At 39.7% G+C, this 27,950-nt stretch overlaps 1 protein-coding gene across 2 annotated transcripts in view; it reads right to left on the bottom strand.

The window, feature by feature from the left end:
• Positions 1–14,835: 14,835 nt before the first annotated feature.
• The window catches only part of LOC149218696 (Cyclophilin-like peptidyl-prolyl cis-trans isomerase family protein), a 127,846-nt gene continuing 114,731 nt past the window's right edge, over positions 14,836–27,950 (bottom strand). For both annotated transcript variants that reach the window (XM_089384123.1, XM_089384122.1), the window contains one exon: positions 14,836–15,242. In XM_089384123.1, coding sequence (XP_089240249.1) covers positions 15,194–15,242 — 49 coding nt within the window. In that variant the 3' untranslated portion in view covers positions 14,836–15,193. The remainder of the gene's footprint in view (positions 15,243–27,950) is intronic.

Here is a 27,950-nt window from a genome sequence, read left to right as displayed (position 1 = left end):
GGTAATAGTGTCGATTTTCTTGGAGTGTGAAGTCACAACCTTAAATTTATACTTTACCTCCTCTACTAATTGGGTGATGGGGCAGATTAACCTCACCATTTGTGAGTCCTTCACTTCAATGTTAGACTTGTCTACTAGTAGTGATTATTATATTGTCTACTTGTGCTCTTTTATTTGAGTTACAATAAGTTGTGTCTTATCCATAGTTTTAAAACTTTGACTTGGACTCGGAACAAGCCGAGGGTCGACTCTAACTCTGTATCGATTAGGCCTACTTGATTTTAATGACTCGGTCTTTGTAAATACTAAAAAAACATCAAATATATATTTTTTAATGAAAAAATACATATTTTTAAAGATTTTCGTTCATGTTTCCAAACTCAAAGCATTAGAATAACATAGAGAAGACAACATATGATCAAAGTATGCTCATGAATATATCTATTATATCAAAATGGTACCCAATGCATTGTCCAATACATGTAATATATAGAGATCAGAACAAAAACGCAGAACCAATGCTACTCCAAAAACCAACTCCTCAATGGCAAACGTTGATCCAAAAAACTCCTCAATACTGCTCCAAAGATCTCCCAAGGACTTCCTCAATGTTGCTCCAAAGATTGCCCAAGATCCTCCTCAATGATGCTCCAAAGACCAACTACTCACAAACCCCTCACAAATGCTCACACAAATGCAATGAGATAGATATGAGAAAATATGAGGGGGTTGGGTCACCTTTATAGGTGTGGGAGAGGGTAGAGGGGCTAGCAAATAGTTTAAATAGAAAAAAAATGTGATTTCAAGTCCGCCCAACTTACCTTTTTTTTCGTCCCAAGATCAACCGATTTAAATCGGGCTCGGTCGGTCTAGTCGATCCGTCACCAAACCGGCCGAATCAGTGACCAACTCAGTCGGTTCGGTAACGGACCAGGCATTGAACTCGATAATTGACCTAGTCGGTCCAGGCAGGGGTATGGCTCAGTCAACCAAGGCAATTCCAAGTCAACCCAGTCTAGTTTTAAAACATAGGTCTTATCTACCATTCCTTCCAGGGGTATTTAGGTGCAAGTTTAAAAATATCCAAAGCTTATGCTTGTCGTGTTGGCAAAATGTGCAGGAATTGATTTCTTATGGTCTCAATCTCATCCACTATTGCCTCTTAGTTGAAGCAAAATGCATCATATAGTGTGTATTTTTGTGATGAGGGTGTGTCAAGCACCCTTGCTAAGAAGTTGTTTAAAGCATGAGATGGAATAAAACAATAATTAATTTATATTAAACCAATGTAAATGTTACTTATAACAACACCTTATCGATGACTTGGTGTAATGTAGCTAGGTGGTGTAATAATCCGGCCTTTTACCCCTGTTTTTGTAATATTAAATTGTGACTGTAATGCCAGCCTGGGAGCCATAACTAGCTGAGGCAATATGTTGTAACACAATAAATTATTTAAAATTATGGCCAACTGAAGGAGAAGACTACCTTATGGATCCATTGTCTGAGGAAGAAACTTGTTGCGGGCAATAAGTGATATGAAAATCACCCTACGAGTGATCTCAGTTAAAGAATTATTAAATGAAGGTATTACAAACTCATGTGTTGGTGTATGTCTATGTTATTTTAGGCAATGGATCGATCAGATTGCAAAATACACAGACACTAGAAAACGGAAAACAGCAGAGAAACACAATAAGCAAATACAAGAACACAAGAAATTAATAAGGAGTTCACCCTATTCTCCAGGGCTACATCTCTGATCCAACGCTCAGTGGTGGCCTTCTTTTATTGTGTCTTAAAGCAAAGAATTACAATGAAGGAGCTCAGTATGAGTCTTCTGAAACAGAATTTGCTTGGCAAGGTGGTTCTTGGATTCCCCAAGCCACTAGAGTGCACAGACTTTGTTCCTTACCAACTCTTTGACCCCTTTGGTCTTTAATGGAAGGAGCCCAATGTAGTGCTCAATCCTGACAGATCCTCTCAGGGATGGTTGAATCTCTCAAGCTCTCTGGTGCTTGACGTTGCCTTTGGTCAGCTCAACCCTCTATCCTCTTTCTGATTTTTGCTTTATTGTCTTCCTCGCTTTTGCTCTCTCTGTCTGTTGTCTCCTCCTTTTCTCTGTTCTCCATCTTCGTGTCTTCAGCTTGTCTATTCATGGCTTTGAAGCCATTCGATCTCATGGCTATTTGATTCCCCTTCCAACTCCGTCAGATCACCTGCTACAGCTTCACTTGGAGTTCCCTGTCTTGGCGTCATCATCAGGCTCACAGGGAGTGGCCACTTGTCCTCCTGCCAACTGCGCCAGCTTGCTTCGTCAGTTCGGTTTTTTAGTTACATCATGGAATGAGTCATCTGCCACATTGGCGATCAAATCGAACCTCAAATTCTTATAGATCGCGGCTTAATCCCCTGTCAATTCTGGTTTCCCCATCAGGTGTGATCTCAGCCGTTAGATCTGGGCCCTCCAAATCCGACGCCATTCGCACATTTCGTGCGGTTGACTTGCTCGACTGTTAGCGCGCTGAGCAACGGTTTTCTCTCTCCTCTGCTTGCCACGCATCGAGCGCTGAGTGGAATCGCTCTGTTTTCCCCAAATCTGCTTACCGACCAAGGTCCCCCCAATAAATACCGTCGGTTTTTGGAGCGCGGGTACCGCCTTAACCTTTATCCTTTTCCCCACGGTCTTCCCAGCTCCCATGCGACCAAGTGCTCAGGGCCTCTCCTTCTCGAGGGGTTTTGCCCAACGATGCGCAATTAGCGCTAATCGCGCATCAAAAATTGCCTCCTTTTCTCCATCCGGGCTTCCCAGGGGCTAGTTTCACCTCCTGCGTCGTCTCCATGGGCCTCGGTCAGTGCGCTTTGACCGAGGTCCTTGTCGTTCCACGCTGGTTACCAGCTGCCACTGTTCAGAGGTGTTTCTGATCGCTGCTCTTAATTCTTTGAAGTTTGTCCCGACCTGATGCAATCATGGTTCTCTGATACTCTTCATGGATCCAATTCAGATCAAGGCCTTCCCACTGAAAAATCTTTTGGGCCACCAAAAGTCGGTTTTCAAGCATCGACTAAGTGAGGGTATTGTTTTCTCACTTGTCCAATCTCAATCCATTTTGCATTGCTCAGCTTTGAACCCTTGAGCCCAATCTTGAGGTACTCAACATCTCCCTTGTGCGTCGTCCTCACTTTCCTGTCTGTTAGAGTCGGTCTAGTATTCCTCCATGAGAGGTCAAAGCTCTTTGCATATCATGATTAGGTGTCCCATCACTTTGATCAGCTGCATTCCGCTAGGCATGCCATAACTCTGGTGGAAGAGTTTGTGGCTTTTATTCCCCTCCTGTTTGGCACTGCTGGTTCAGGTTTGTTTAAGTAAATAAAATCTTCAAAGGGTCATTCATCATCTTGTTTAAATTTCGAGGTCTTAGGTCTAGGGTTGAGTCAATTTTTGTCTTGAGAGGTCATAAAGGACCAGTAGGCCAGAGGGATGTCCTTCATAAAACATCATTTCAATAATTCTCATCATTGTACAGCTAAATGTGAACTTTGTTTTCAAAACTCTGTTTTTGAAAAACAAAGGTCATTATCTCGTTTTTGTAAAAAAATGTCAAAATTTCAAATTCTCCAAATGTTGAAGCGCAGCCTTGGTCTCCTTTGCCAAAGCATCTCAGAAGCCATCCCTACAAAAATTTTCAGAAGAAATCATCATTTCAACCAATTTTTTTCAAAAAAAGTAAACCAGAAGTCAGAGCCAATTAATTCAAAAAGTGTCAACACTCAAACATTATAAAGTGGGTTTTGGGCAAATAAAAATCAAAAAGGAGCCTATAAAAGCACATCACTCTTCATTAGCAACTCATTTGCCTCTCACAAGCCAAGTGAATCCTTGCAAAGGCGATTTCAAGAGTCATTGGGCAAATTGGGCAGTTTCAGGGCGCGCTACGCATTAGCGCGACTTTTCCAGTGCATTTTTACTCAGGCGCTACGCACCAGAGGGGCGCTACGCGTTGGGCAAGGTGCGCTACGCGTTGGGTTTTTCGCCCAATAAACTGCCAGCAAGCTACCAAATCCTCTTTTCTCTCAAGCAAATTTCAGCATTTGAAAAAGTCAAACAGCAGTTAATTGGGTGCAAAGTCAGCAATACATTTCAGCCATCTTGCCTTCAAAACCATGTCAGAAACCGAATCAGATTATGAGCAGAGTTATGACAGTGATTCGACACCGGAGATAGAAGTGCCAAGGAGGCATCATAAGGGTGGTAAAGGTGGTCGGCATGTCAGGGAGGAGCCCACTTCTTTGGCTCAGTTGCAAGCTTATCCACTTGCAATGACATGTTTTCAATATCAATCATGCTTTGGATATTGTGAGCGGATCTCGCAAATTCAACATCACAGAGAACTAGTCCGCTTGTTTGTCCTACATTTGCACAATGGTCAGGTGAACCTTGCAGGAGTGGACTTCACCCTATCACCCGAAATTGTTGCTCAAGCCACCGGGATACCAAATGTTGGGGAGGAGTGGAACAAGCGCCAGCAACTAGACAGATTTCATTATGAACCATCTTTCAAACCCGGGTGTATGAGACACCTAACTGTTGTTTTTCCCTTCAGATTCCAAAGGGATGAGTATGCACCCTTGATGAGGCTCATTATGCGCTATTTCACTTGTGAGGGCAGATTTTCACGTTTATATTCGTACCATATCCGTTTGTTGATGCATTTCACCCGGGTACGAATGATGAACATTCCATTTTTCATGTGCCGAAATATAGAGAGGATGGTGCCCTTAGTGCAAAGCAAGAACCCGGCACAGCAACACAAGAGTATATATCATTATGCACTGATCGAGATCATAGTGATGCATCAGTTGGCACAACAGGGTATTGCTTGGGAGGATTTCATCTCTCGCGACTTCTTCACGGTGCCACAACCACCCCCTGAGATGGTCCATGATGAGGGAGGGCCTTCACATCAGTTTCACATTCCAGAGCTCGAGCATGTCAGCACTCCAGCATGTGTTACATATCAGAGAGGCCACAGGGCCTTATTTGCATCTGCACGGCGAGTATTATCTCCACACCAGGTGGAAGGGGTCTCGCCTTCTTCATCAGCACAACGAGTGTTATCTCCACATCAGGTGGAAGGGGCCTCGCTTTCGACAACAGCACAGGTACAGGAGAGAGGCAAGCAGCCCATGATTGATGAGGGACCATCAGGTGATCCGGACATAGACATTATTGACCTTGACATCAGTTCTCCTAGCTCGGAGTTAAAGGAGATCATTCAGCAACAGAAGGCTGGAAATCGCTTGTTGCAACAAAAATTGGAAACGGCCAATTGGACAATCACCTACTTGGAGCAGCGTAACAAGCAGCTAGAAGATGAACACACTCTTGATGAGTTGCGGCGAATCTAAGAAGACTGAAACTTGGCCCGCAAGAGACCCGATGATTTGACACCTATTGAGCAAGGGTCTATGCTCATCCGGGTGAACACTCATTTAGAGAAGTTGCTAGCCAAGGCAAACAGGGACAAAGATATGCTCCGCCACATGAAGAATCATTATTGGGCCCGCATGCATGTGTGCAAAGCGAAAATGAAGGTACTCAAAGGACGATTGGCCAAGGCACTAAAACGGAGGAAAAGGCCTGATCCACTTCAGATTTTGGCCGAAGCCTCCTTGAAGGAGCATGGTGCTCAATGATACACCCCCAGCTCAAAATTCAGAAAATTTGGAGCAATTTTGGTCAATTTTGAATTTTTTTTGCTAAAAACAGGTTTTTGCCCTCAACGCGTAGCGCGCCGCGCGCTACCCTGAAGATGGGGAGGTCCATTTCACAAAAACTCTGCATTTTTGGATTTGTCATGACAAATTACACTTGCTCAGCCACTGCCAAGACATTTCATTGAGGTTTGGGCCCCCAAAATGTCAAAAAACAAGCAAAAAATGACCTTCTTCCACTTTATGGACACACAGGAAGCAGTCTTGGGAGATTGCATTTTTGGAGGGGCAAATGGGCACCAAATTGAGAAATTCCACTTGGGCTGGAGAGTAGACATCCAGACCTTTCCAACAAGCCCACTTGAGCCTCATTTGGATGCTGGGAAGTGCCCCAAAAGTGGGCTCAAAGGCGCGCTACGCGTAGAGAAATGGCGCGCTACGCATCAAGGAAATTTGCCAGTTTTTCATCTACAGCTCAGGACAACGCAGCTTTTGACTAGTTTTGACTTTTCATGGGATTTTTCACCCTCTTTGATGTAACTAATGTATTTTCATGATGACATGACACTTTTTTACCTATTCTAGAAGATTCATTCATAGAATAGCAAAAAATTAATGAATGAATTGGTTTCCTAACTTATAGAGGCAAGTTGTTTTGATTGCCTAGATTGTAGTGCTCAGTTTAGAATTGGTTGAAACAGCTCCTAGGATGATGAGCTCGACCCCTAGAGGCAAGGAAATGTGTTAGCTTGCCTATATTATGTACTTTCTTAGTTATTTTCATGGTTGGACTCTTGAGGGATAAGCTTACACTGTATTACTCTTTGTATCTCTGCAATTTTGGCAAAGGAAAGACCAGGGTTTTGCAGCACTATTTGGGATTCCTGTGGTTATTTGTGTTGATGGTGTGTTTCTCTCATGTACTTGTAAGTTTGTTGTGTGTATCATTTTCCTACTCTTCTCTTCTGCAAATTAAGTAAATGAAGTGTTAAGGTAGAATTCATGGTTTCTATGCTTTGCCTTTAAGTTTGCTTAATATTTATGTTTTCATCTGTTTAAGGAGAACTCCTGATGGTTTCTTGCTCTCCTTAGCTCCTCACCAGTCATACCTATCCATTCACTTCCTTCAAAGGCATCAAGACAATCTCCTACCTTGCCCCAAAAAGACCTCTGCAAAAACTTTGTCTCATCCCCGCACCCAAAATTGTCGTGCTCAGTTTTCCAACAAAACCCTAAAAATTTGAAATCAAACTTTCCCTATCAGTTTACTAGCCTAAAATCAGTGTTCTTTATTGGTCATCTTAGCCCTTTGAAGACCTTTTGCCGAGATAGACCCGGAGAGAGCCCTCTCCTGTCCTCGTAGGGCTAGCTACGAGGCTAAATGGTTTGATGTTGCCTTGGATTTTGCCTTCCTCAGCCTGAGGCCAAATTCGAGCGCTAACACTGTCTAAGACTGTCTTTCTGCAATTCATTAAGATATTCAGGTAGCAGGTCATCAATAGAAGGCAATTGACTCTGCTCTTCAGGATCCTCAATTAGAGAGGGTTCAAACAATCTCAAGCAATCAGCATTTACCACTGATTAGATGTGCACGTAAGCTGGTAGATCAAAGCGAAAAGCATTCTCGTCAATCTTCTCAAGTATTTTGAAAGGTCCATACCTGATAGGCTTTAGCTTTTTACCTTCACCTTGCATCTTGTCCTTGCTGATATACAACCAGACCTGGTCACCAACTTGGAAACTATGCTCCATCTGATGCTTGTCATGCCTAGCCTTGTATTTGGCTTGGCTCTTTTCTAGTTGTTCCTGTACTGCCTGGTGGATCTCCTGGATTTTTTCAATGAACCTAGTTGCTTTGTCCACATCACTGTGTCCATCAACCATGGTATCTTTACCAAAGACAAAATCCAAAGGACACCTTGGTGTGAAACCAAAACAGGTCTCAAAAGGAGATCTCTGTGTAGAAGAATGTTTTGCTCTGTTGTAAGTATGTTGCACATAACACAAATGTTCATCCCAAAGCTTAGGATGTTTGCTGCAATATCCTCTGAGTAACTGGATCACTATCCTTTTAACCACTTTTGTCTGGCCATCAGTTTGTGGATGAAACGTTGTGCTTTTCTTCAGTTTGGTGTCCATCAGTTCCCATAGGCTTGACCAAAACTTCCGCACAAATCGAGTGTCTCGATCAGATACAATGGAAGTGGGTAATCCAAAATGAACCCATACATGTTCAAATAACAGTTTTGCAATTTGTTCAACTGTAATCTGTTTATTACAAGGTATCGAAATACACATTTTGTTGAACCTATCCACAACATATAGATAATCATGACCTTTCCTAGATTTAGGCAGTCCTCCAACAAAATCCATGGAAATACTTTCCCAAGGGTGAAAAGGAACTGGCAATGGAGTGTATAAGCCTAGTTTTCTATTGTTGGGCTTGCTTTTAGCACACATAGCACACCCTCTTACATATCTAGAAATTGTCTTATTCATTTTTGGCCAATAACAAAATCTTTGCAGCTGTGCAGCGGTTTTACTTACCCCAAAGTGACCTGATATTAGAGAAGTGTGTGCTTCTCTAATTATCTTTACTCTCTCAGTTTGTGGAATGCAGAGTTTCCCACAATGGTATAAGAGTCGATCCTTTACATGATAATCCAATTCTTGTACTCGTTTTGCCTTGACTTAAAGTTGCATATACATCTTTGAAATCTATATATTGAGCATATTGCTCAATGTAACTCTCATGTAACACAGAATTATGCTTAAGTATAGTGGATGCATTTATAATGGGTCTAGATAACATGTCTGCAACTTTGTTATGTATGCCCTTTTTATATCTGATGACTAAATGACACTGTTGTAGAAAACCCATCCATCTGTAGTGTCTTGATTCCTGCAACTTAGTTTGGGAGTGTAGATATTGAAGTGGTTGATGATTAGTATGTATTAATGTCTCCTTGCCCATTAAGAAATGTTTCCACTTTTTCACACTCTGAACTAATTCATACAATTCTTTATCATATGTAGGATAGTTAACTACTGCAGGATTAAAAGTCTCAGAATGATAACATATGGGTTTATCGTGTTGTGTCAACACTGCTCCCATGGCATAGTCACTGGCATCTATTTGGATCTCAAATGGTCTTTGCAGATCAGACAGTGTTAATACAAGTGTTGTACTAATCTTTTCTTTCAAGGTGTCGAAGGCTTTTTGATGTTTGCCTCCCCACTGAAACACCTTGTTCAATCCTATTAAAGCATGTAAGGGAGCTGCAATTGAGGAAAAGTTAGAAATGAACTTCCTCCAATATTGTGTTGCTCCTAAGAAGCTTCTCACTTCTGTAGCAGACTTGGGTTTAGGCCAGTTTACAATGACTGCCACTTTAGAGGGATCTATCTTCAATTCACCACCCCCTACTATATGACCCAAATAATTTAGAGATGTTTTTCCAAATTCACATTTTGAGAGTCTAACATGAAGTTTTTCTCTTCTCAAAACATCTAATGTCTGCTTAACATGCTTTAAGTGTTCTTCCCACGTTTTACTAAAAATCATAATGTCATCCAGACACACAATAACAAAATCATCGAGAAAATGTCTGAGTACATCATTCATTAATCTCATGAAAGTAGCAAGAGCATTAGTTAGGCCAAAAGGCATAACCAGCCACTCATACAATCCTTGCTTTGTTTTGAAAGCAGTCTTCCATGCATCTTGCTCTACAACTCTAACCTGATGGTATCCACTGTGCAAGTCCAGCGTGGTGAAATAAACAGTTTCCTTCAATTGATCCAAAAGATCATCTATGCGAGGAAGGGGATAACGATTTTTTATTGTTATCTTATTCAGTGCTCGATAGTCAATGCACATTCTCCACGAGCCATCTTTCTTTCTCATCAATACGATTGGTGACCCACATGGTGATGTGCTAGGCCTAATGAACCCTTTCTCAAGCAACTCCTACACCTGCTTCTTGATTTCAACATTCTCTAAAGCAGATAACTTGTACATTCCAATGTTAGGCAATGGAACATCTTGCTGCAAAATAATATCATGTGCTATTTCCTTTTTGTGTGGCAGACCTTTAGGTTCTTGAAACAAGACATCATACTATGAAACAACCTTCTCTATATCAGCTTGCTATTTAGTATTACAACCCTCAAATACATTGGTTTTATCAGGTTTCTTTTCCTTTACAACCATCAGTAAGAATTGTTTGCATGAATTTATCATTATTTTCATCTGCCCTGAGTTTATGAGAGTATAATTATTCTTGAGCTTATGAAATCTTACAAAGAATTCGATTTCATCTTTAACAAGTAGATACTTGTTCTCGGCTCTATAGAAAATAGCCTTTCTATCATATAAGTAAGGACTTCCTAAAACAATTCCACATATCCAAAGGAATTATGTCTAACTCCACCTCATCTACAAATGTTGACCCAAAAGAAAACTTGAGTTTGCACTGTCTAATCACTTGTAGTTGTGCTTTATCATTCAACCATCCTAATGGGTATGGCTTCTTGTGAGGTGTAGTTACTAATCCCAATTTCTTTACAATTGCTTCATAAATTAAATTTACTTGTGAGCCACTATCAAACAAAGTATCAATCTTTTGATATTTGGAAACAACTCGAATATGGAAAAGCTCATGTCTTTTTCTCTCATTCTCTTCATCGGTAATAGATTGAGCAGAATTACTAGTAGATGCTTAAGAATTCTTACCTTTTATACCTGTGGTTGCAATAGTTGTTTCATCTTCTGAGTCTAACCCCCGATCTTGCTGAATAGCTGCAACAGTCTTCTTCTTCTTGCCCTCGAACTTCTTAGGTATCAACTCTGGATGCAGAATCCAACAATGCTCATCATCATGCCCATCCTTTTTACAGTGAGTGCATGAAGCTTTGCTTTTCTGTGCAGTGTTAGCCTTCCTTACTTTCCACTTCTGCTTTCTTTTCTCCTTGCTCTTGCTTGCAATGGGTTGGGAGGATCCCCCAACTTCTGGATTTCCATTCTTTCCTCTAGCTTCTAGATGGGTAGCTTGTACAAATACCTCATCTATACTAATGGGATTAAACATGAGAATGGTATGCCTCATGTAGCTGTGTAGACCACCAATGTACTTCAACAGAGTTTCTGGTGAGTCTAATGAGATTCCTAGAATTAATGCCCTCTTTCTAAATTCTTGAGTGTACCCTTGCACACTTTGCCCTTTCAACTGCCAAAGAGTTTGCCAACTCATCATGGCTTGTTGCATGTAGGCCAATGGATATAACTGCTTTTTTATTGCAGAAACAAATTCACTCCAGACAGAGATAGTCTTGCCATGTCTTTTCATATCAGCTTGAGTTCTGCCTTCCCACCAAACCAAGGCAGTGCCTCCTAGGCGTAGGCTTGCCAGCTAAATCTTGCTCTTGTCTGAGTCGATGTTCTGTACTCTGCAATAAACATCAATTTGTCTAATCCAATTGTCCAACTTTTCTGCATTTAGCTCTCCATCATATATAGGCAAATCAAATTTAACATCTAGCTTGATCAAAGATGTTTTCTTGTTATGCACAGGGCTATTAGGAGGTGTGAGAAAGTTTTCCTCTTTCCCTTTTCCTTTGGAGTGGTCATGGAAGTGAGACTCATTTTCTTCTTTGCTTTGTTTACAACTTGATGAATCTTCATCCTTATGCTTTCTAAAGTCCCTATACATTTCTTCTACCATGGACTTTATGGCTAGGAAACTTTCTATGAATTGAGGGTCTGGCCCCATTGAACCTTCCTCTGACATTGTCTTCTAAGGATAGACTCTCCCAATTTCAGGATTAGTTTCGACCAACTCTCCTTCTCCTAATTTGAGCTTTGATCTAGTGAGCATCCAACAGCTAAACCAACACAAGCTTGTCTAACCTTACAACCTAAAGCTCTGATACCACTTGATCTGAAAATCACCCTATGAGTGATCTCAGTTAAAGAATTATTAAATGAAGGTATTACAGACTCATGTGCTGGTGTATGTCTATGTTATTTTAGGCAACAGATCGATCAGATTGCAAAATACACAGACACTGGAAAATGGAAAACAGCAGAGAAACACAGTAAGCAAATACAAGAACACAAGAAATTAATAAGGAGTTCACCCTATCCTCCAGGGCTACATCTCTGGTCCAGCTCTCAGTGGTGGCCTTCTTTTATTGTGTCTTAAAGCAGAGAATTACAATGAAGGAGCTCAGTATGAGTCTCCTGAAACAGAATTTGCTTGGCAGGGTGGTTCTTGGATTCCCCAAGCCACTAGAGTGCACAGACTCTGTTCCTTACCAGCTCTTTGACCCCTATGGTCTTTAATGGAAGGAGCCCAATGTGGTGCTCAATCCTGATAGATCCTCTCAGGGATGGCTTGAATCTCTCAAGCTCTCTAGTGCTCAAAATTGCCTTTGGTCAGCTCGGCCCTCTGTCTTCTTTCTGCTTTTTGCTTCACTGTCTTCTTCACTTTTGCTCTCTCTGTCTTTTGTTTCCTTCTTTTCTCTATTCTCCCTCTTCGTGTCTTCTGCTTGTCTGTTCATGCCTTTAAAGCCATTCGATCTCATGGTTGTTCGATCTGCCTTCCAACTCCGTCGGATCGCATGCTATAGCTTCGCTTGGAGTTCCCTGTCATGGCATCATCATCAGGCTCACAGGGAGTGGCCACTTGTCCTCCTGCCAATTGCGCCAGCTTGCTTCGTAGGTTCTTTTTTTAATTACGTCGTGGAATGAGTCATCCGCCACCTTGGCAATCAAATCGAACCTCAAATTCTTATAGATCGCGGCTTAATCCCCTGTCAAATCCGGTTTCCCCATCGGGCGCGATCTCAGCCGTTAGATCTGGGGCCTCCAGATCCGACGCCATTCACACATTTCGCGCGGTTGACTTGCTCGACTGTTAGCGCGCAATGAGCGGCGGTTTTCTCTCTCCTCCACTTGCCACGCGTCGAGCGCTAAGTGGAATCGCTCCGTTTTCACCAAATCTGCTTACCGCCCAAGGGTGCCCCTGATAAATACCATCGGTTTTTGGAGCGCGGGTCCTACCTTAGCCTTTAGCCTTTTCCCCACGGTTTTCCTAGCTCCCATGCGACCGAGCGCTCAGGGCCTCTCCTTCTCAAGGGGTTTTGCCCAGTGATGCGCGATTAGCGCTAATTGCGCATCAAAAACTGCCTCCTTTTCTCGATCTGGGCTTCCCAGGGGCTAGTTTCGCCTCCTGCGCAGTCTCCATGGGCCTCGGTCAGCGCGCTTTGACCGAGGTCCTCGTCATTCCACGCTAGCTGCCAACTGCCATTGTTCAGAGGTGTTTCTGATCGCTACTCTTAATTCTTTGAAGTTTGTCCCAACTTGATGCAGTCATGGTTCTATGATACTCTTCATGGATCCAATTTGGATCAATAAGGAGCCATGATCAACCCAGATTTATCGCTAGAGTCGTTACAAGTCCGAATTAGCCATCTCCTGACAGATTTAATGTGAGTGGTTGGAGAAGTGGAGGACAGTGCCCCTCAACGTCAAAGATGGAGGAGGTAGCATAGCCGATGGAACCACCGCCTGACAGTGCAAAAGATGCAATTGGAGAGTGGAGAAGTGGAGGACAGCGCTTCTCACCCTCAAGGATGGAGGAGGCAGCCAAGTGATCCTCCAGAATTATTTTTTTTTAAAAATGAGTTTGTGGAAGGGAGCTCTCTTCTTTTTAGTTTGGCTGCAGGGGATTGGGCCAAGAACGGCCTCTCCGATTCACAAGATGGGCAGGCCGGGAGTGGCCTCTGACAACCTTTGGAGAGGCTGTGCAGCCAAGCAACCCCTGAAAATAAAACGAAGAGTCTGAGATGAGGGGATGGCTGCCTCAGAAAAAAAGGGATGGAAGCAGAGAAGAAGACAGAAAACAGTGAAGGAAACTCGATCCTTAGCCTAATTACTTGATTCAAGCTACTCAAACTCTCGTTTAAACTCGATCAACTTACTTTCTCTTGCTCACCTTTACAAGACACTTGTTAAGGGTTGGAGATTTTGCCAACATGGCATCTTATCATGGCACGTCAGATGAACAGAAGTCGTTATATCCTTGCTAGATGTTGATTCATGTTCTAGTCTTCTGTCTCAATTTAAAAAGCAGAAACAGGTCAATGTTTGCCACAAACCTAGGATTAACGAAAACAACTCAATTTAGTATGCGATTCATTTAACTTTTGGTAACAGAAAACCAAAACGGTCTCACCTATTTTTCATAGCCACTTCAGCAAAACCACAGCATTGAAACTCTCTAGCCATTTTTTAATGTTATTTTATCATTTATGGAAGGGAACATTTCATAGAGTTTGAAACAGATTTGCAAAATAAACCAAGATATCCCATTCCAATTTGGTGCTTCGGTTAAGAAAGATGATTTTTGAAAAAGCTCAGACAAACATTCAATATTATTAGTCATAAGGAATAATAACAAGAAGAAGCTGAAGAGACCTTTTTAAGAGGATGGATTGCAACAGCATAAAAGACCTGGTTCAAGATGTGGTAAAAAAGAAAAAAGAAGATTTTCAATTTATCTAGAAAGCTTTGAGATGAAGCATCAGAAGAATAGGAGCAAATACAACAGCCTTCTAACATGCAATAACCTACCACAGTTAGTATATATAAGGTCCCACTTAATGGCCAGATGAAGAATCAGAAGAATAGGAGCAAATACAACAGCCTTCTAACATGCAATAACCTACTGCAGCTATTATATACAAGGTCCCACTGAATGGCTATATTTACATCATTGTGTGTTTAAACAAAAGCACTTCCATTTATGTGTTCAAAAACAATAAATACCTCAGTATAAGCAACATGAATACATCCACTTCCAGCATAGGTTTTCTGAAAGCTCAATCACAAAAATATAGCAACATCTCATCTAAGTGCCTTGACGATTCAGCTGAATGCCATATATTAACGATTGAAAATTGATAAAAATTTTCTTGTTTCATATGGAGTTTCAGAAGGAATGAATATTCACCAAAGGAATTAGTACATAAAATGAAATTTTCATTCAGAAGGTTAAAACTGAATTTCTAACAATGACAATGCCTTGTAAATCTGCCAACCAAATTCCCAAGCCAGAATAAGAAAAACATGACCAATAATAATTAAAGCAGGATAGAATAAAACAGGGTAATTGCATTTGTTCATGGTGTAATCTGCACATCAGGAAACTCCACTGCAACCATATACAAAATATAGGTAACATCTTCTAATGCAAATTTCACGAGATTCTGTTTTAGGTCTTTCATATTTTATGTTGGGAAAATTTTAAATAAAGGAAGTCTATATTTTTAGAGCCAAAACATCAATAGTAGCTGCTTCATTGAAGGGTGCATTAAAGGATGAAGCATAATAAAAAGAAGTCTAAAAATTGCGGTAACCTGCAACAGATGATCCAACGTAGCCAGATAGGAGCTGTTGACCTTCTTGATATGGAATTTATGAGTCTTTGACTGTCGTTCGTAAGATTTTCACATCATGAATAGGTCTGAAACACAAAACAAGGGTAGAGAACTCATTTAGAAACAAATTGCTATGAGATTAACAACAGAAACAAAAAATCAAGTGTTCAACATAAGACAACTAATCAGATACCAGAAGAAAATAAAACAGCATCCTGCACAGGGCGTGACGATAGAGAGCATGACCCAGATGGAGTCTTGAAAACCAACCTTGCTCACATTCCCACCTTAAAAGCCCCTACCAAAGACTCACAGACTAAGTATTTATACAAGGTTTGTAGCACCCTGGGATGATGTAAAGTGATACTTAAATCAGATGTAGTTCTAAGCTGAATTAGGCTTCAAATAGGCAACCAGAGGGGCTGAATCTCACAGGTACATTAATAGTAGGATTCGTCAGACTATCCCATCTTGATCTCACTGGCAAGGATGGATTAGTTAAAATGTTACAGTAATCTTGTTACATTTTCCCATAAAATCCTTGACCATCCTTTTGTTCTTAGTTTCATACTTCCAAAAAAAATATGTTCAGAGGTGTTTCAAATACCCTGTGCAGCAGTTCTAACTACTCCAAGGCAATTTCAGAAATTATAATCAAATCTACATGCATTGATGTGGACAAAGTTGTGAACATTCTTGAGCCCAACTTCTCAATCTATCCGGCATGGAGGATAAACCATAGAACAAAATCCAAAGCGTATAAACTTCTCTGAATTTATTTTATAGCAAACGTAAACTAGAGACAACATAAAATATGCATTAGGAAATAATGGAAAGCAGATTTCAGGATAGAAATTTAATGCAAGCCACAACATCTTCGATAATCAAAAATTTAAAATTTAAAAAATAAACTTTTTGAAATCTTAGCAGCATTGGTTTTACTATGTGGATGTGAAACATAGTGAGGAAGCATATCAAAAACAACATAAAACTAGCCTGGTTTCATGATACAGGTGTGAACTATTGGGAGGAAGAAACAACGTAACTTACTACTAAAACAGGGACACTGAATCACTCCTTCCCCACCACGATCCTTCTCCAAATCACCCTCCAGGCAATTGCAAGAGCTGTTTCAAAAGAGCACTGCCACCCAAAAAAGAGGTGCTCCATGGTCTAATAAGCACTCCGGTTTTGCTCCCTGCACACTCCCTTGGCACTCTGTCCACACTCCCATGGCACTCCCTGCATGCTCCCATGGCACTGACTAGACACTCATGCCATACATGTTCCACCACGAAGGATAAATAAACAGAAGATAAACTAGCCATGCCCAGTTTATTTCTCAGAAAAAACAGTAATATGCAAGCAGACCTGTAGGACAGACCAAATGTGAAAAATGACATTGTCATATGACACATAGTTACCAAAATCAGCCAAAACCAACCCAAAATTCAAATATACAGCTAGAATCCAGTTCGGAAAATTATTCACTCTCAATTCGGTTTGATTGGTCAACGCTCCAAGATCGTTAATCCATCTGGGAGTGAATATCACTTGATACTCTTTAATCCAATTCCATTGTCATTGTCGTCTAATTCAGAGACCAACAAAGGGCATATTCCATGATCTCCATTGCATACATTAATGATTACACTAGTGTCCACACCACACTGGACACAATAACTGTTCTTATCGGAATCCCTGAATCTCAACAAACATATATATATATTCCAAATTTTTCCCAATTTTTTATGAGCTAACTTTTCTCATCCAAATTTCTTTTGTACCATACCAAAATTCGAATTTGAACTTGGTAACTATGATGTGATGTGTTGTGACTTTTAAGGTAATTTAATATGTATTGATTTGACATGTACAGCTGCCCTTTGAAATGATTATGGCTCTTAGTACGAGTCTATTTGTAGTGAACAAAGTTCATACTTCAAGTTAAATTCTCCAAAAGACTTGGAATATGTAGATCTCCATTGAAAATACAAGAATATATATTAAATTATGTGAATAAGAATGATGATACAAATGAAAATGAAAATCTGTTTATATACCCTAAGCAGGTGCCTCTTCATGGAAGGTCATGTCCCATTTAGACATACCCCTTCAGTACTAATTACTAATTAACTAATCACTATTACAATTATCATCATTATTTATATTTATATTATTTATATATATTTTATTCATAACATTGTCCTTCTTCCTCAAAAAGCTTTGTCCTCAAAGCTTGTTGATGAAAAGGCTTGATCTCTTTATCTGTTTCAAATGTCTTCTCGTCTCGGAACTGTCATCTTCGTTGATACAAGTTGATATGATCCTTGGAGTGATATATAAAATTGTCGCACAGAGAAAGGATCTGACCATCCTAAATTAATATTTTATGGAATCTCTCAATTACTAGAAACTTGTGATGAATTGTTATCACTGGAATGGATTGAGCTTACTTCAATATTCTTCGGAACATCAGATTGTTGTTTCTGTTTTGAATGGTACAGATACGTAGCTTGATGGACTCTCGTGATTCGGATGTCGATAGGGAATTCTTTTGGTTTGACTTTCCCTTATTAGGTGTGTGGCAATTTTTTAATTTTCTTCCGGTACTACAGTTGTTGAGTTAGGTACAAAATCTTCGTTTGGAATTTTCATCATCTGAATTGCAACATGAGTGTATTTTTCCTTCAACTGACTTATCCTCTTGTTGAGCTGTGGTATTCACTGGTTCAGTATTCATTCCTTTATCTTCAACTAGAACTATTACGACTAGCGACTTCGATACTTCCTCTTGAATATAATGTTCTAACTTGTCTTTTAACGACTTATTGTTCTTTTTAAGCTTCTTAATTTACGTCAGTGGTTTTTCACTATGGTCTTTAAGTCGCAAAACTTTTTCATTTTTTTCAACAGTGATCTTGTCAACTTCTCTTTGCATATTTTGTAGTATTTTTTTACCTTCTTGAAAAATTACTTTTGAGATATCTAGTATCTCTTCTGGTATTATTGAATTCAGCTTCACTGTAACATCTTGTAGCATTATTTTTTTTCTTTTTGTAAGTGTTAGGGTCCTATATTATAGGAATCTTTGTCATTTCAGCCTTTTTATTCATTTGACCCTAACCATTGCCATAAAAATCCGCTTGTTTGCCTTCATCCAAGATCTCCCAGCTCTCCATTTCTTTCATCAGAAGCTCAATGTGTGGTCATTCTTGTTCGCTGCGCAAGGGAGGCAGGCGAGGTGTTGCATTTTCGCTGTGAGGAATAATTTTGAATAATGGAAGTTTGTGGCAGGAGTAAAAATGTTCTGATAGGTTTACAATGTTGTGTGAGTAATTTCCTACCTGCCCAGTACTTTCAAAAGTTCAAAGGATAACTGGAATTTGGTGTGTAGCAGCTTTTACCAAGGCAACTCATTTTGATGAAGAAATCATGGTTTTTGGCAATTGGTCCTTGAATGAAGACATGTAGGAGGTTTTTTGTGAATATTTGAATCCTCTCCAAGTCATTTTGCTCAGTCAAAAGATCAGTGTTTGGTCATGTCATGTGCATGGAGGTGCGCTACACTTTTGCTCCAAGAAGAAGGTTTGGGGTTTGAAGGTTTGCATTTGGCCTAGAAGCATTCTCACAGGTTTAAAACGTTGAATGGGTCATTCCATGTCAACCTAGTACCCTCAACATGTCAAATGATGGTCGGAGGTAGTGTAAGCTTGGAGCACTATGCTTTCACACAATCACCGTATTTTCACCATATCTGTTAAACCATATACCTGTTTGCCATGAAATTTTTACAGGAAATGTATAGAGGTAAAATGAATAAATCCACTTAATTTCAGGTCAAAACGCTTCGCAATTCCGAAAAATGAGCCACTGTAATCTACAGCCATTTTTGGATTTTCTCGATAGCTGTGAGTTGGATTTGGCTCAAATTTTTTGTGGAGAAGGGTTATGATGATATTAATTTGTTCTCAAAAAATCAGCTCAATCTGGCTTACCATTTAGGAGATATTAAAAAAATATCAGTCATTGTGCTTCTCTGTTGCGTTTTTGGGTGTGGAGATGACTGTTTAGTATTTTTAATTTTTTTATGAAGAAAGGCTTGAAGGAGGTATGTGATATGATCATTGCAGTGTCAGCATCATCATCAATGTGTACAGCTTGTCTAAAAACATCAATGTCCACTGAAACTAGGAAAAAGAGGTGGTGCTGCACTTCTGAAACTGGCCTTGCGTTTTTGGCTACAAGAGAGTTCGCTGAAGTTTGAGGTTTTGTACGGTAAGGGAAAACGTCCAAACGGGAAAGTGTTCATATGCAGCGTTGTTTACATGTGTTGGAGGCTTCAGTCAACTCAGGAGGCGACCGGAGGCATCTCAACCATCAAGCGTTGCATTTCTACATTTCTAGACATTGCGCTTCCAAACAGACACACTGCGCAATTGTGACATGGCACCAAATCAGCTCATTTTTGCCATCAGGTATGCTAGATCATCCTCATCGACTCTAGAAGTTGAAATTAATCAAGATCCCAGATTTGAAGGTATTTGACAGCTCAACATATCCATCTGAAGATCAACAAACATCTCAAGATTTTGAGGCTATAATTCCAACATCTCGAGGCATAAAATCAACCATCAATAATCAAATTCAGCTTTTGAATATTTGATAATAGGTGTCAAGTCCCATAATATCGAGATCAATTCAAGGATTGAGAACATAAACATGCAGTCAATGGAGTACAGATGACACCAACCGAGCATTTTAAGGCACTCCAAAATCATCTTACAGATTTGGTGGTATTAAGTGGAAAACTAAGACATCCAATTTTCGACATTTCGAGCACAAAATTGGCAGGCACATCCAGATTTGTAGGACACTTGGCAGCCAAGAGATTCTGAAGATGATTCCAACAACAACACCTACAGCTCGATACACTTTGCAACTTGTCTATTTTAATTCATCTTTTATGATTGTATTTGATTTTATTTTCCAGCAAAAAGAGGAAGCAGTTTAAGATTATTTTTATTATAAAAACATTATTTTGTAATAAGAAAGGGTTGGTCAGGTTGGAGAGAGAGAGGGACTGGTGTATGTGATATATTTTCTGAAATTTTTGCCAGTTAATGAAAGACAGAAGGTGATTTGCAAGGATTCCTGTGTCAAATCTTGATGGTGTTGTGCTTCTTTCATGTTGTAAGTATGTCTTCATGCTTGGAAGAACCAAATGTTTAGGTCAGAATTCATCTAAAAGGTGCTTTGACTTAGTTTTACCAAGTGATCTATGTTTTCTTCTTAAAACAACATTCAAAATTTATCTACAGTTTGATACTCTTTGTGTTGTTTCCATTTTTTCTCACACTCACCCTCCTACAACGAATTAATTCCATCACCAAGACTGCCTACCTTGCCCCTGTGGAAAAACCCTTTCTCTCTTCATCTTATCACTAGACAAATAATCAATTTGACATGACTCCATGCCCAATGGATCTGTCTCCTTTCTTACCAGCAAACCATTGAAAATCAGACCTTATTGAGCACTATACCTAGCCTAATATCAAATTAGTTGAACAACCTAAGTGAGAGAGCCCTCTCCAAGGCTAGAAGGGCTAGATTCTAGCCTAAAAGAAATTTTGTGGTTACCTCTGAAGTTTCTCTCCTCCACCTAGGGAAATTTACATAGTGCTAACAATACGAAAATGTCAAAAACTTATTCTTTGTATTTAGGATGAAGGAACCTAGGGTTGCCATCCAAGGTGAACCTAAAATAATGTCACCTTGATTGCTCCATAGGTTTTGAACTGAGAATTGTGATATGAATGTATAATCTCCAATGTTTAATTGTAAATTGGTTATTTCATATCTTTTGTTGCTATAACAGTCTAATTTTTCGATTATATTTGACTCAGGAATCACTAATTAGTTTGCGATTTTAGGTTTTATGTAATTTTTATCTTCAGCTGGCGAGATAGCGATCGTAACATCTTTTCCCGCAATAAACCCTTTAATTCTAAATAGCACTGAGGCATAGTTATATTTAGTTTATGGGAATATTCGAGCCTTGATTTCAGAATTATGATCTGCTTTTTTGTCTTCAATAATTGACTCCATTATGTATTCCCCAATAATTTCATACACTTTAATTAAGGAATTTACTTCTCAAAATTCATTGTAAATAATCAAGAATAGTCAATTTCATCTTCACTTGGACACTCTTATAATTGTTGATTGTTGAGATTTACATTTCGTAAAGATTTTTTTTAATAATTATAATTTTATAATATAATTATAATTACTAATTATATAGCAATTATTATATGGCTTATTATATAAATTATAGATTAATAATTATTATATAGCTTAATATATAACAATGTTACGTATTGTAAGGGTACGATGGAAAGAAGAAACGTTACGACAGCAGGACGTATGACCGACTTGAGACACGAGGGTTTCGTCGGGAAAGACAGACAGTAAAGACAAGAGGTGGTATGAATGACAAGGAAACAAATAGAGGCATGACATCATTGTCGACGAGGCGGAATAGGGTGTCAGAAAGGGTCAGAACCAAGCGAAAGACGGACTTTGACTCGGATGGTGGTGGCCAGCAATGTGAAGTTGGTTGGGTACGACGGCAGTAGTGGAGACAATCATGGAGCTCTGTGACGATGTCAGAGTGCAGAGAAAATAGATAGCGACAATAGTGAGGCAGTTGTGGAAAGGTTAACGGAAGCGGTAGTGCGCAGATCCGGGGCTCTGGTGGAGTCACAGGGTGGCAACGGCTATTGTGGTCGCTCGTTGCAGGCTGTAGTGATGATTCTTATTGAGTGTCGATGGTTATGCGGCCCGTATAGCAGGCGACGCTTTGGCTGGCGACCTATTATGGGTGATCGAAAACAACGGCGGCGACTATAGCAATGGAACTGTCAGTGGCTTGTTGCCTGGGTTACGATGACAACAAAGATTGACCTCCTCATGGTTCCGCGACACGTGAAGATGGTTGCCGCTGTGTCGTGGAAGTTTGGTCGACGACGACTATGTATATGGTAGCAAGGTTTTTATTTTTTTATGTAACTATAAAATTTTTTCTCTTTTTTCTTTCTGTAAATTCCAATTCCTTTTTTTTAATAATATTTTTTTATATGATTTTTTTGTAATATATATATATATATATATATATAAATATAAGATCTATATATTTTTTTTATTTCTTTTTTTTTCATATTACTATGGTCTTTCTATCTCTTTTTCTTTTTCTTTTTTTTCTTTTTTTTAAATATGAATTTTTTTTATTTAAATATTTATGGCCAAGGCCCTGATAGCGAAAAAATGGAGAAATTCCAAAAGCTTGTAGCGAAACGCTTCAACGGCAACAAAGTTGACGACTTTCGACAGCCAAGGACCTGGATCGGAGAACGAGGCTCTTGTGCAACGGTTAAGCGCCAGAGGATTGAACAGCTCTAATACCAAATGTAGCGAACAAAGTTCGTACTTCAAGTTACATACTCGAGAAGACTTGGAATACGTAAATCTCCATTGAAGATACAAGAATATATTAAAATATGTGAATAAGAATGATGATACAAAATTCAAATGAGAATGAGGGCCTGCTTATATACCCTAAGCAAGTGCTTCTTCATGGAAGGTCAGGTCCCATTTAGACAAACCCCTTCAGTACTAATTACTAATTAACTAATCATTATTACAATTATCATCATTATTTATATTTATATTATTTATATATATTTTATTCATAACACTATTTCAATCTAATGGAATCTGAAAGGGAATGGCCCATGGGTTTCCACCTAGTTTCTTATAAATCTTGGTTACCATCAAATGAAATCTCCAGATTCTGAACTCTACAGTCAGCCTATGGTGCAACATGTTTTATCATGTCTAAAATATGTACTAAATAATCATTAACACAGTGTTTAAGTAGATGCTAAATTATGAAGAATCTATATTTATTAAATGTACCCTCACAAGGATGGAGGCTCTTCTTGTGATCTTCGCACCTTTCTCTACTTTTGATTGCTTGATTGAATTGCTTGTGTTCAAATGGACGTCAAGCTACCTATTTATAAGGGTTTTCCCATGACAAATAAGTCGACTTGCTAGTTTTCTAAGCTCACATGTCATTTGGAGTAGCATCATTATTTCATTTAAGGTTGGCTTGATGGAGATGCTTGAGCTTGGTCTTGGAGGGTCTCTTTGACTCTTTCAATGACTCACATATATTTGTAACATGCCCAAGAAGGGTCCTTCATACATGACATTGACTCAATTTGACTTTATGACCAATCCTAAGGGCTCACAATGGGAGCCATAACTAAAATAAAATTCCTTGCTCATGAAACCCATGAGACAAGCATTACAAAAATAATTTTATTTTCTTCTTTACATCAATTACATAAAATCACAATTAAACATGTCATTATTGTTACCCACCATTTTGTGGATGATATGCTCAGCTGGCAGCCAGCAGCCCCTTGCAGTAACCAACTAGCTCGTTGTGCCATTTCTCTGCCACCTAAGCCAGCCATGTGGTCCCTCACCCATCTGTCATGATTGTATGTTTGAAAGTGGGCCTCCGAACCTTAAGGTATGCCTTGTCATTTGCTAATTGAGTATTGTAGTTTGTTTATCATGGATACTTTTGGGCATTGATTTATGGGGGGATTTGGCAGAAAGAGTGGGCTAGGTCTATGCTCTTGTCCCGCAAACCTATTTTAGGTGTTAACCGTGGACCCTAGTCTTGTGGGATTAGAATCTGCCCAAACCCTTTATGGGTATTGGAGATCTCATGTGCCCCAACCTCCATCCAAAAGATGGTTGGGACAAACACATTTAACATGTGGGCAAAAACCAATACATGAGCTCTACCCCATCATCATGGCCATCATCCTGGTTCCTACATGCCCTAGATGAGCCTCATTTATCATTCAGGAACCCATGATTTGTCCCAACCCCTAGTAGGGCAATGAACGGCCCTACCTTAAAGGGGGTATCCACTGATATATCTTTCACATCATCCTCTTATCCCTTGAGCCCCAAGCAGTGAATTAAAGAAAAAGCATAAAAGGAAAAAGGCATATAAAGAAGGGTGGAAAAATCAAGTTCAGGGCACCTCATGCACCACAATTGCTCCCTCCTATACATTATATACCCAAGTGTGGGCTTCCCTTTTATTAGTTGCCCTTGTACCCCAGCATGTGGCCTAGGGCTGCCCCTTTCATTCTCTACTCCATTCATCTCTTTATCACATGCTACCACCCTTTAAAGGATATGCTTTGAACATACTATCCCTTTTAAAACTAGAAACCACCTAATAGGATACTTGGTTAGCCCCATTTGGAGCTTAGAGACATTAGCACATGCCAAAGGCCACTACAGAAGGGCATGCCATTATGAAGTGCTCACCTGTTGTCCATGGTTTGTAAGCTCTTTTACTCAATTTCCTTTGATGACTTGTTGTACTGGAAGATTAGGGGACGCATTGGATCTTATGTAGGATTGTAGATGGTCTCCATTTTGGGTTTGGTCTCCCTATACGGGGTCCTAACCCTCCATAGAGCTACATTGGCACATGTAGGGTGTGTATTGAGAGCCATGGGCCTCCACAATAGTAGACAACACTCCATGGATCCCCAGAGATGTTCAGAGATTGCTCGAGATTCACCTATTGGACGAGGAAGATGCACTTGGTTCACCATGCCCAGTTGGCCCCACAATTGTACCATGCACTTGGCAGATGACCCAGGACTTGTATGTTGATGTGGCATCACTTACACCATCATCTAAGCCCTTACAAATGATCTACAAGCATCTTCGACCTACTTGGAGACCCATGAAGTCACTTGGGTGCCCTCACACCCATTGGGAGCACCACAGGTCTATTATTTGGGGAACAAGGTGCCAACCCCATGTCCACTACTTTTGGGAGTCCTATTCATCATTATGGCACTTATGGACATCATCAAGCTTCTTAAAAGGCCCAACAACATGTATTATTGATCATTCGACCTCTTGAGAGGCTTACTATTTTGTTTATGAGCTAGTTTGGTGGGGTTGTTACCAAAAGTTAGTTATTTTGCCCATTATTTTATCTTAAGGGCTAATGTAGGCCCAAGTAGCTAAATCGAACTCATTAGAAGTGTATAAATAGAAGTGATGAGAATTCGTTCTAGTATCATCACTTGGATTCGAAACTAGTATCTCTTTAGACGTTTTCACTATCCTTCTTGGAGGACGAATTTTTGGAGCATGGAATGAATTTTGATGTTTGGATAAATTTCATATGTCTTGGAGCTTCTTGATGGCAAGTTTTCGAATGGTTGGATATATTCTTATACATGTAAGTACATTCTAATGCTAGTTTTTCTTTCTAATTTTGTCACATACATTGTTGCTGGGATTTCGCTATCCTGGGGCTTATTTGATGCATCTCTTATGCGAAGATGTAGAAATTTTATTTCTAGATAGTGAATGCTTCATGTATGGGCCATGTATAAATGAATGAATGTTCCTAGGGATGTTTCATTAATGAAATTCATCTTGACAAGCAATTTATCTTGCAAAACGAAGTATAAAGTCTTTCAAGTTGCTTTTGTTGTTGCCCTAGTGTCAAGTGAAGTTGTCTTTGAGGCCTCCTTGACCTAGAAAATTCAAAGGTCCATATTCATAATTGTACCTGACTCCAATCTCCCCAAAGGATTAGGCACTAGTCCACCCAAAGGTTATCACCTTAAACCTATTTTCCTTATCACCTTTCCTCTTCTCTAGGTCTAGTCCTCTAGGTCACCTAGGGCATCAATTATCTCATGAGCTAGCCATCCAAATACTTCGATTTTTGGTCCACAATTGCGTTGGTGTGTCCTCAAGAAGCCCTCCAAATTTCATGAGATTCCAACTGTGGGATCTTGAGATATCAGAAGCCCTAGCTCGAAGACCAATTCTGGCCCTTGGTTTCCCTTAGGCTAGAAACCTCATTGGGATCCTTGCATTGTCTTGCATTAAAAATCCTATCTTTGGTCCCTTTCCCCCTACGAAATAGGTTAAGCATATCATTGGTTGCTAAACCCTACCCCCGGGTCCACTCAGTCTTGTGTGGTCCCATACACTATTAAAGGTAATTCTTTAAGGATCACTGGGAGTCCAATCTTTCACGAGAATTTCAAGGCCTAGGAAACTCCATTATAAGATACATACCCTAAATCTAAACCTTGAAATTCCCCTTAAGCTCGCCCTTGAGAGCTTTAAACCTTACCTCTGAAGCAAGCAAACCACATATTTGAGCCTCTCTCGTGAATAGAGGATCACCCATCACCCTATCATTGGTCTATCCATTTAGTGATCCTCAGCGTAATGGGCCTCCTCCCATCGGTGAAAGTCTGTAAAAAGCAGGGCGCCTTAGCCAAGGTGACAGTGGGCTATTGCTCCATTTGTTGCCCTTAGCCTAGTAGTAGCCCTTCAAGGATCCCCTTTTAGGACCCTTGCTAGTTTGAGCGGTAACAATTATGAAGACCGAACCTAGTTAAACTTTTCAACAATATATGTGTCTAAACCTCTAACCTAATGAAATGTGTTGGTCTTCAACCCTCTAAATTTGCAAGGGGCAAATTTAAGGGTTAACAAGACCCCAATTCTCCAAATTGGGTCCTATTGGCACGCAAATCTATATTGAAAAACCTTTATGAGACATTTGGGCAGTCAACCCTATCAAGATTAAGAGTCTATCTGTTTGGACTAATGTTTTCCAATCTCTAAGGGGTGTCCCTAGATGACGTATTTTGTTATCCAACTTAATATTCCTACGTAAAACTTCAATTTGATTAGCATACAACAAAGCTTCATTTTTGAGTTGTTGAAGTAGTCCTTGAGAATGAAATTTATAATGGTTGAAAGAAGGTTACTTGGGAGCGGGAGCAGGAGCGACATTTTCAGAAGCTCTTGGTTTGCAAGCGAATTCGGAAGCGTTTTTTATATAATATATATTTTTTATATTTTGATGCATATATGTCAACAAAAACATGTAAAATGATGAATTAGATATAAAAAACATAGATTGAACCATATAAGAGCAATCACCTAGAAGTTATAATCTTCATCAACCACGTCCACAAGTTAGTAACATACAACATACTGAGTCTCATGAATCATGATTCATCAATATTAAAGTTTCAAGCTTTCAAAATTCAATATATAACATTTATAATCATTGATCACCAAAGTTGTACGTGTAAGCTAAGTGTAACCACTACAACAAATAATATCTAACATGAAATGAAATGTTATAAAATGAAATGAAATGAAACAACTTTAAACTTTCACAAAGCATCATATTCATAATTCATTAACAATGAGTTATAATTGCCAACTTCAAACTTCAAACTTAAATTGTCACATATTGTTTACAAAAAATATCATAATAAATATGAAAGAGTCAACAATTATAAAAACTACTAGAAACTAGAAAAGACAAGTAAATCTATCATCTACATCTTCATCTTGCCACCACGAATAATGTCTAATTTCTGAGCAGGTCCTAGTGGTCTTCTAGGAGTCTCCTCCCGCACAGTCCCACGACCAGAATCCGAAGGCAAATGCCATCCATGTGTGGATGTACATGGAGGCAGCGACAACAAAGGAACAAGACTTGGAACTCGAGCACTACAACTGTATAATGGGGGTGGCATGGTTGTTGCTTCATCTTCCTCTCTCATAAGTTCTGCTTGTTGATTTGGGGTAGCATCGGATGTGCTCTAGCCATGAAAATTGGTGGAGAGGCTAAAACA

This window comes from Pinus tabuliformis, chromosome Q, assembly GCF_031772625.1.
Source record: "Pinus tabuliformis cultivar Carrire ecotype Pingquan chromosome Q, CPIR1, whole genome shotgun sequence".
Lineage (NCBI taxonomy): Eukaryota > Viridiplantae > Streptophyta > Pinopsida > Pinales > Pinaceae > Pinus > Pinus tabuliformis.
This window is presented reverse-complemented; position numbering and strand designations above follow the sequence as displayed.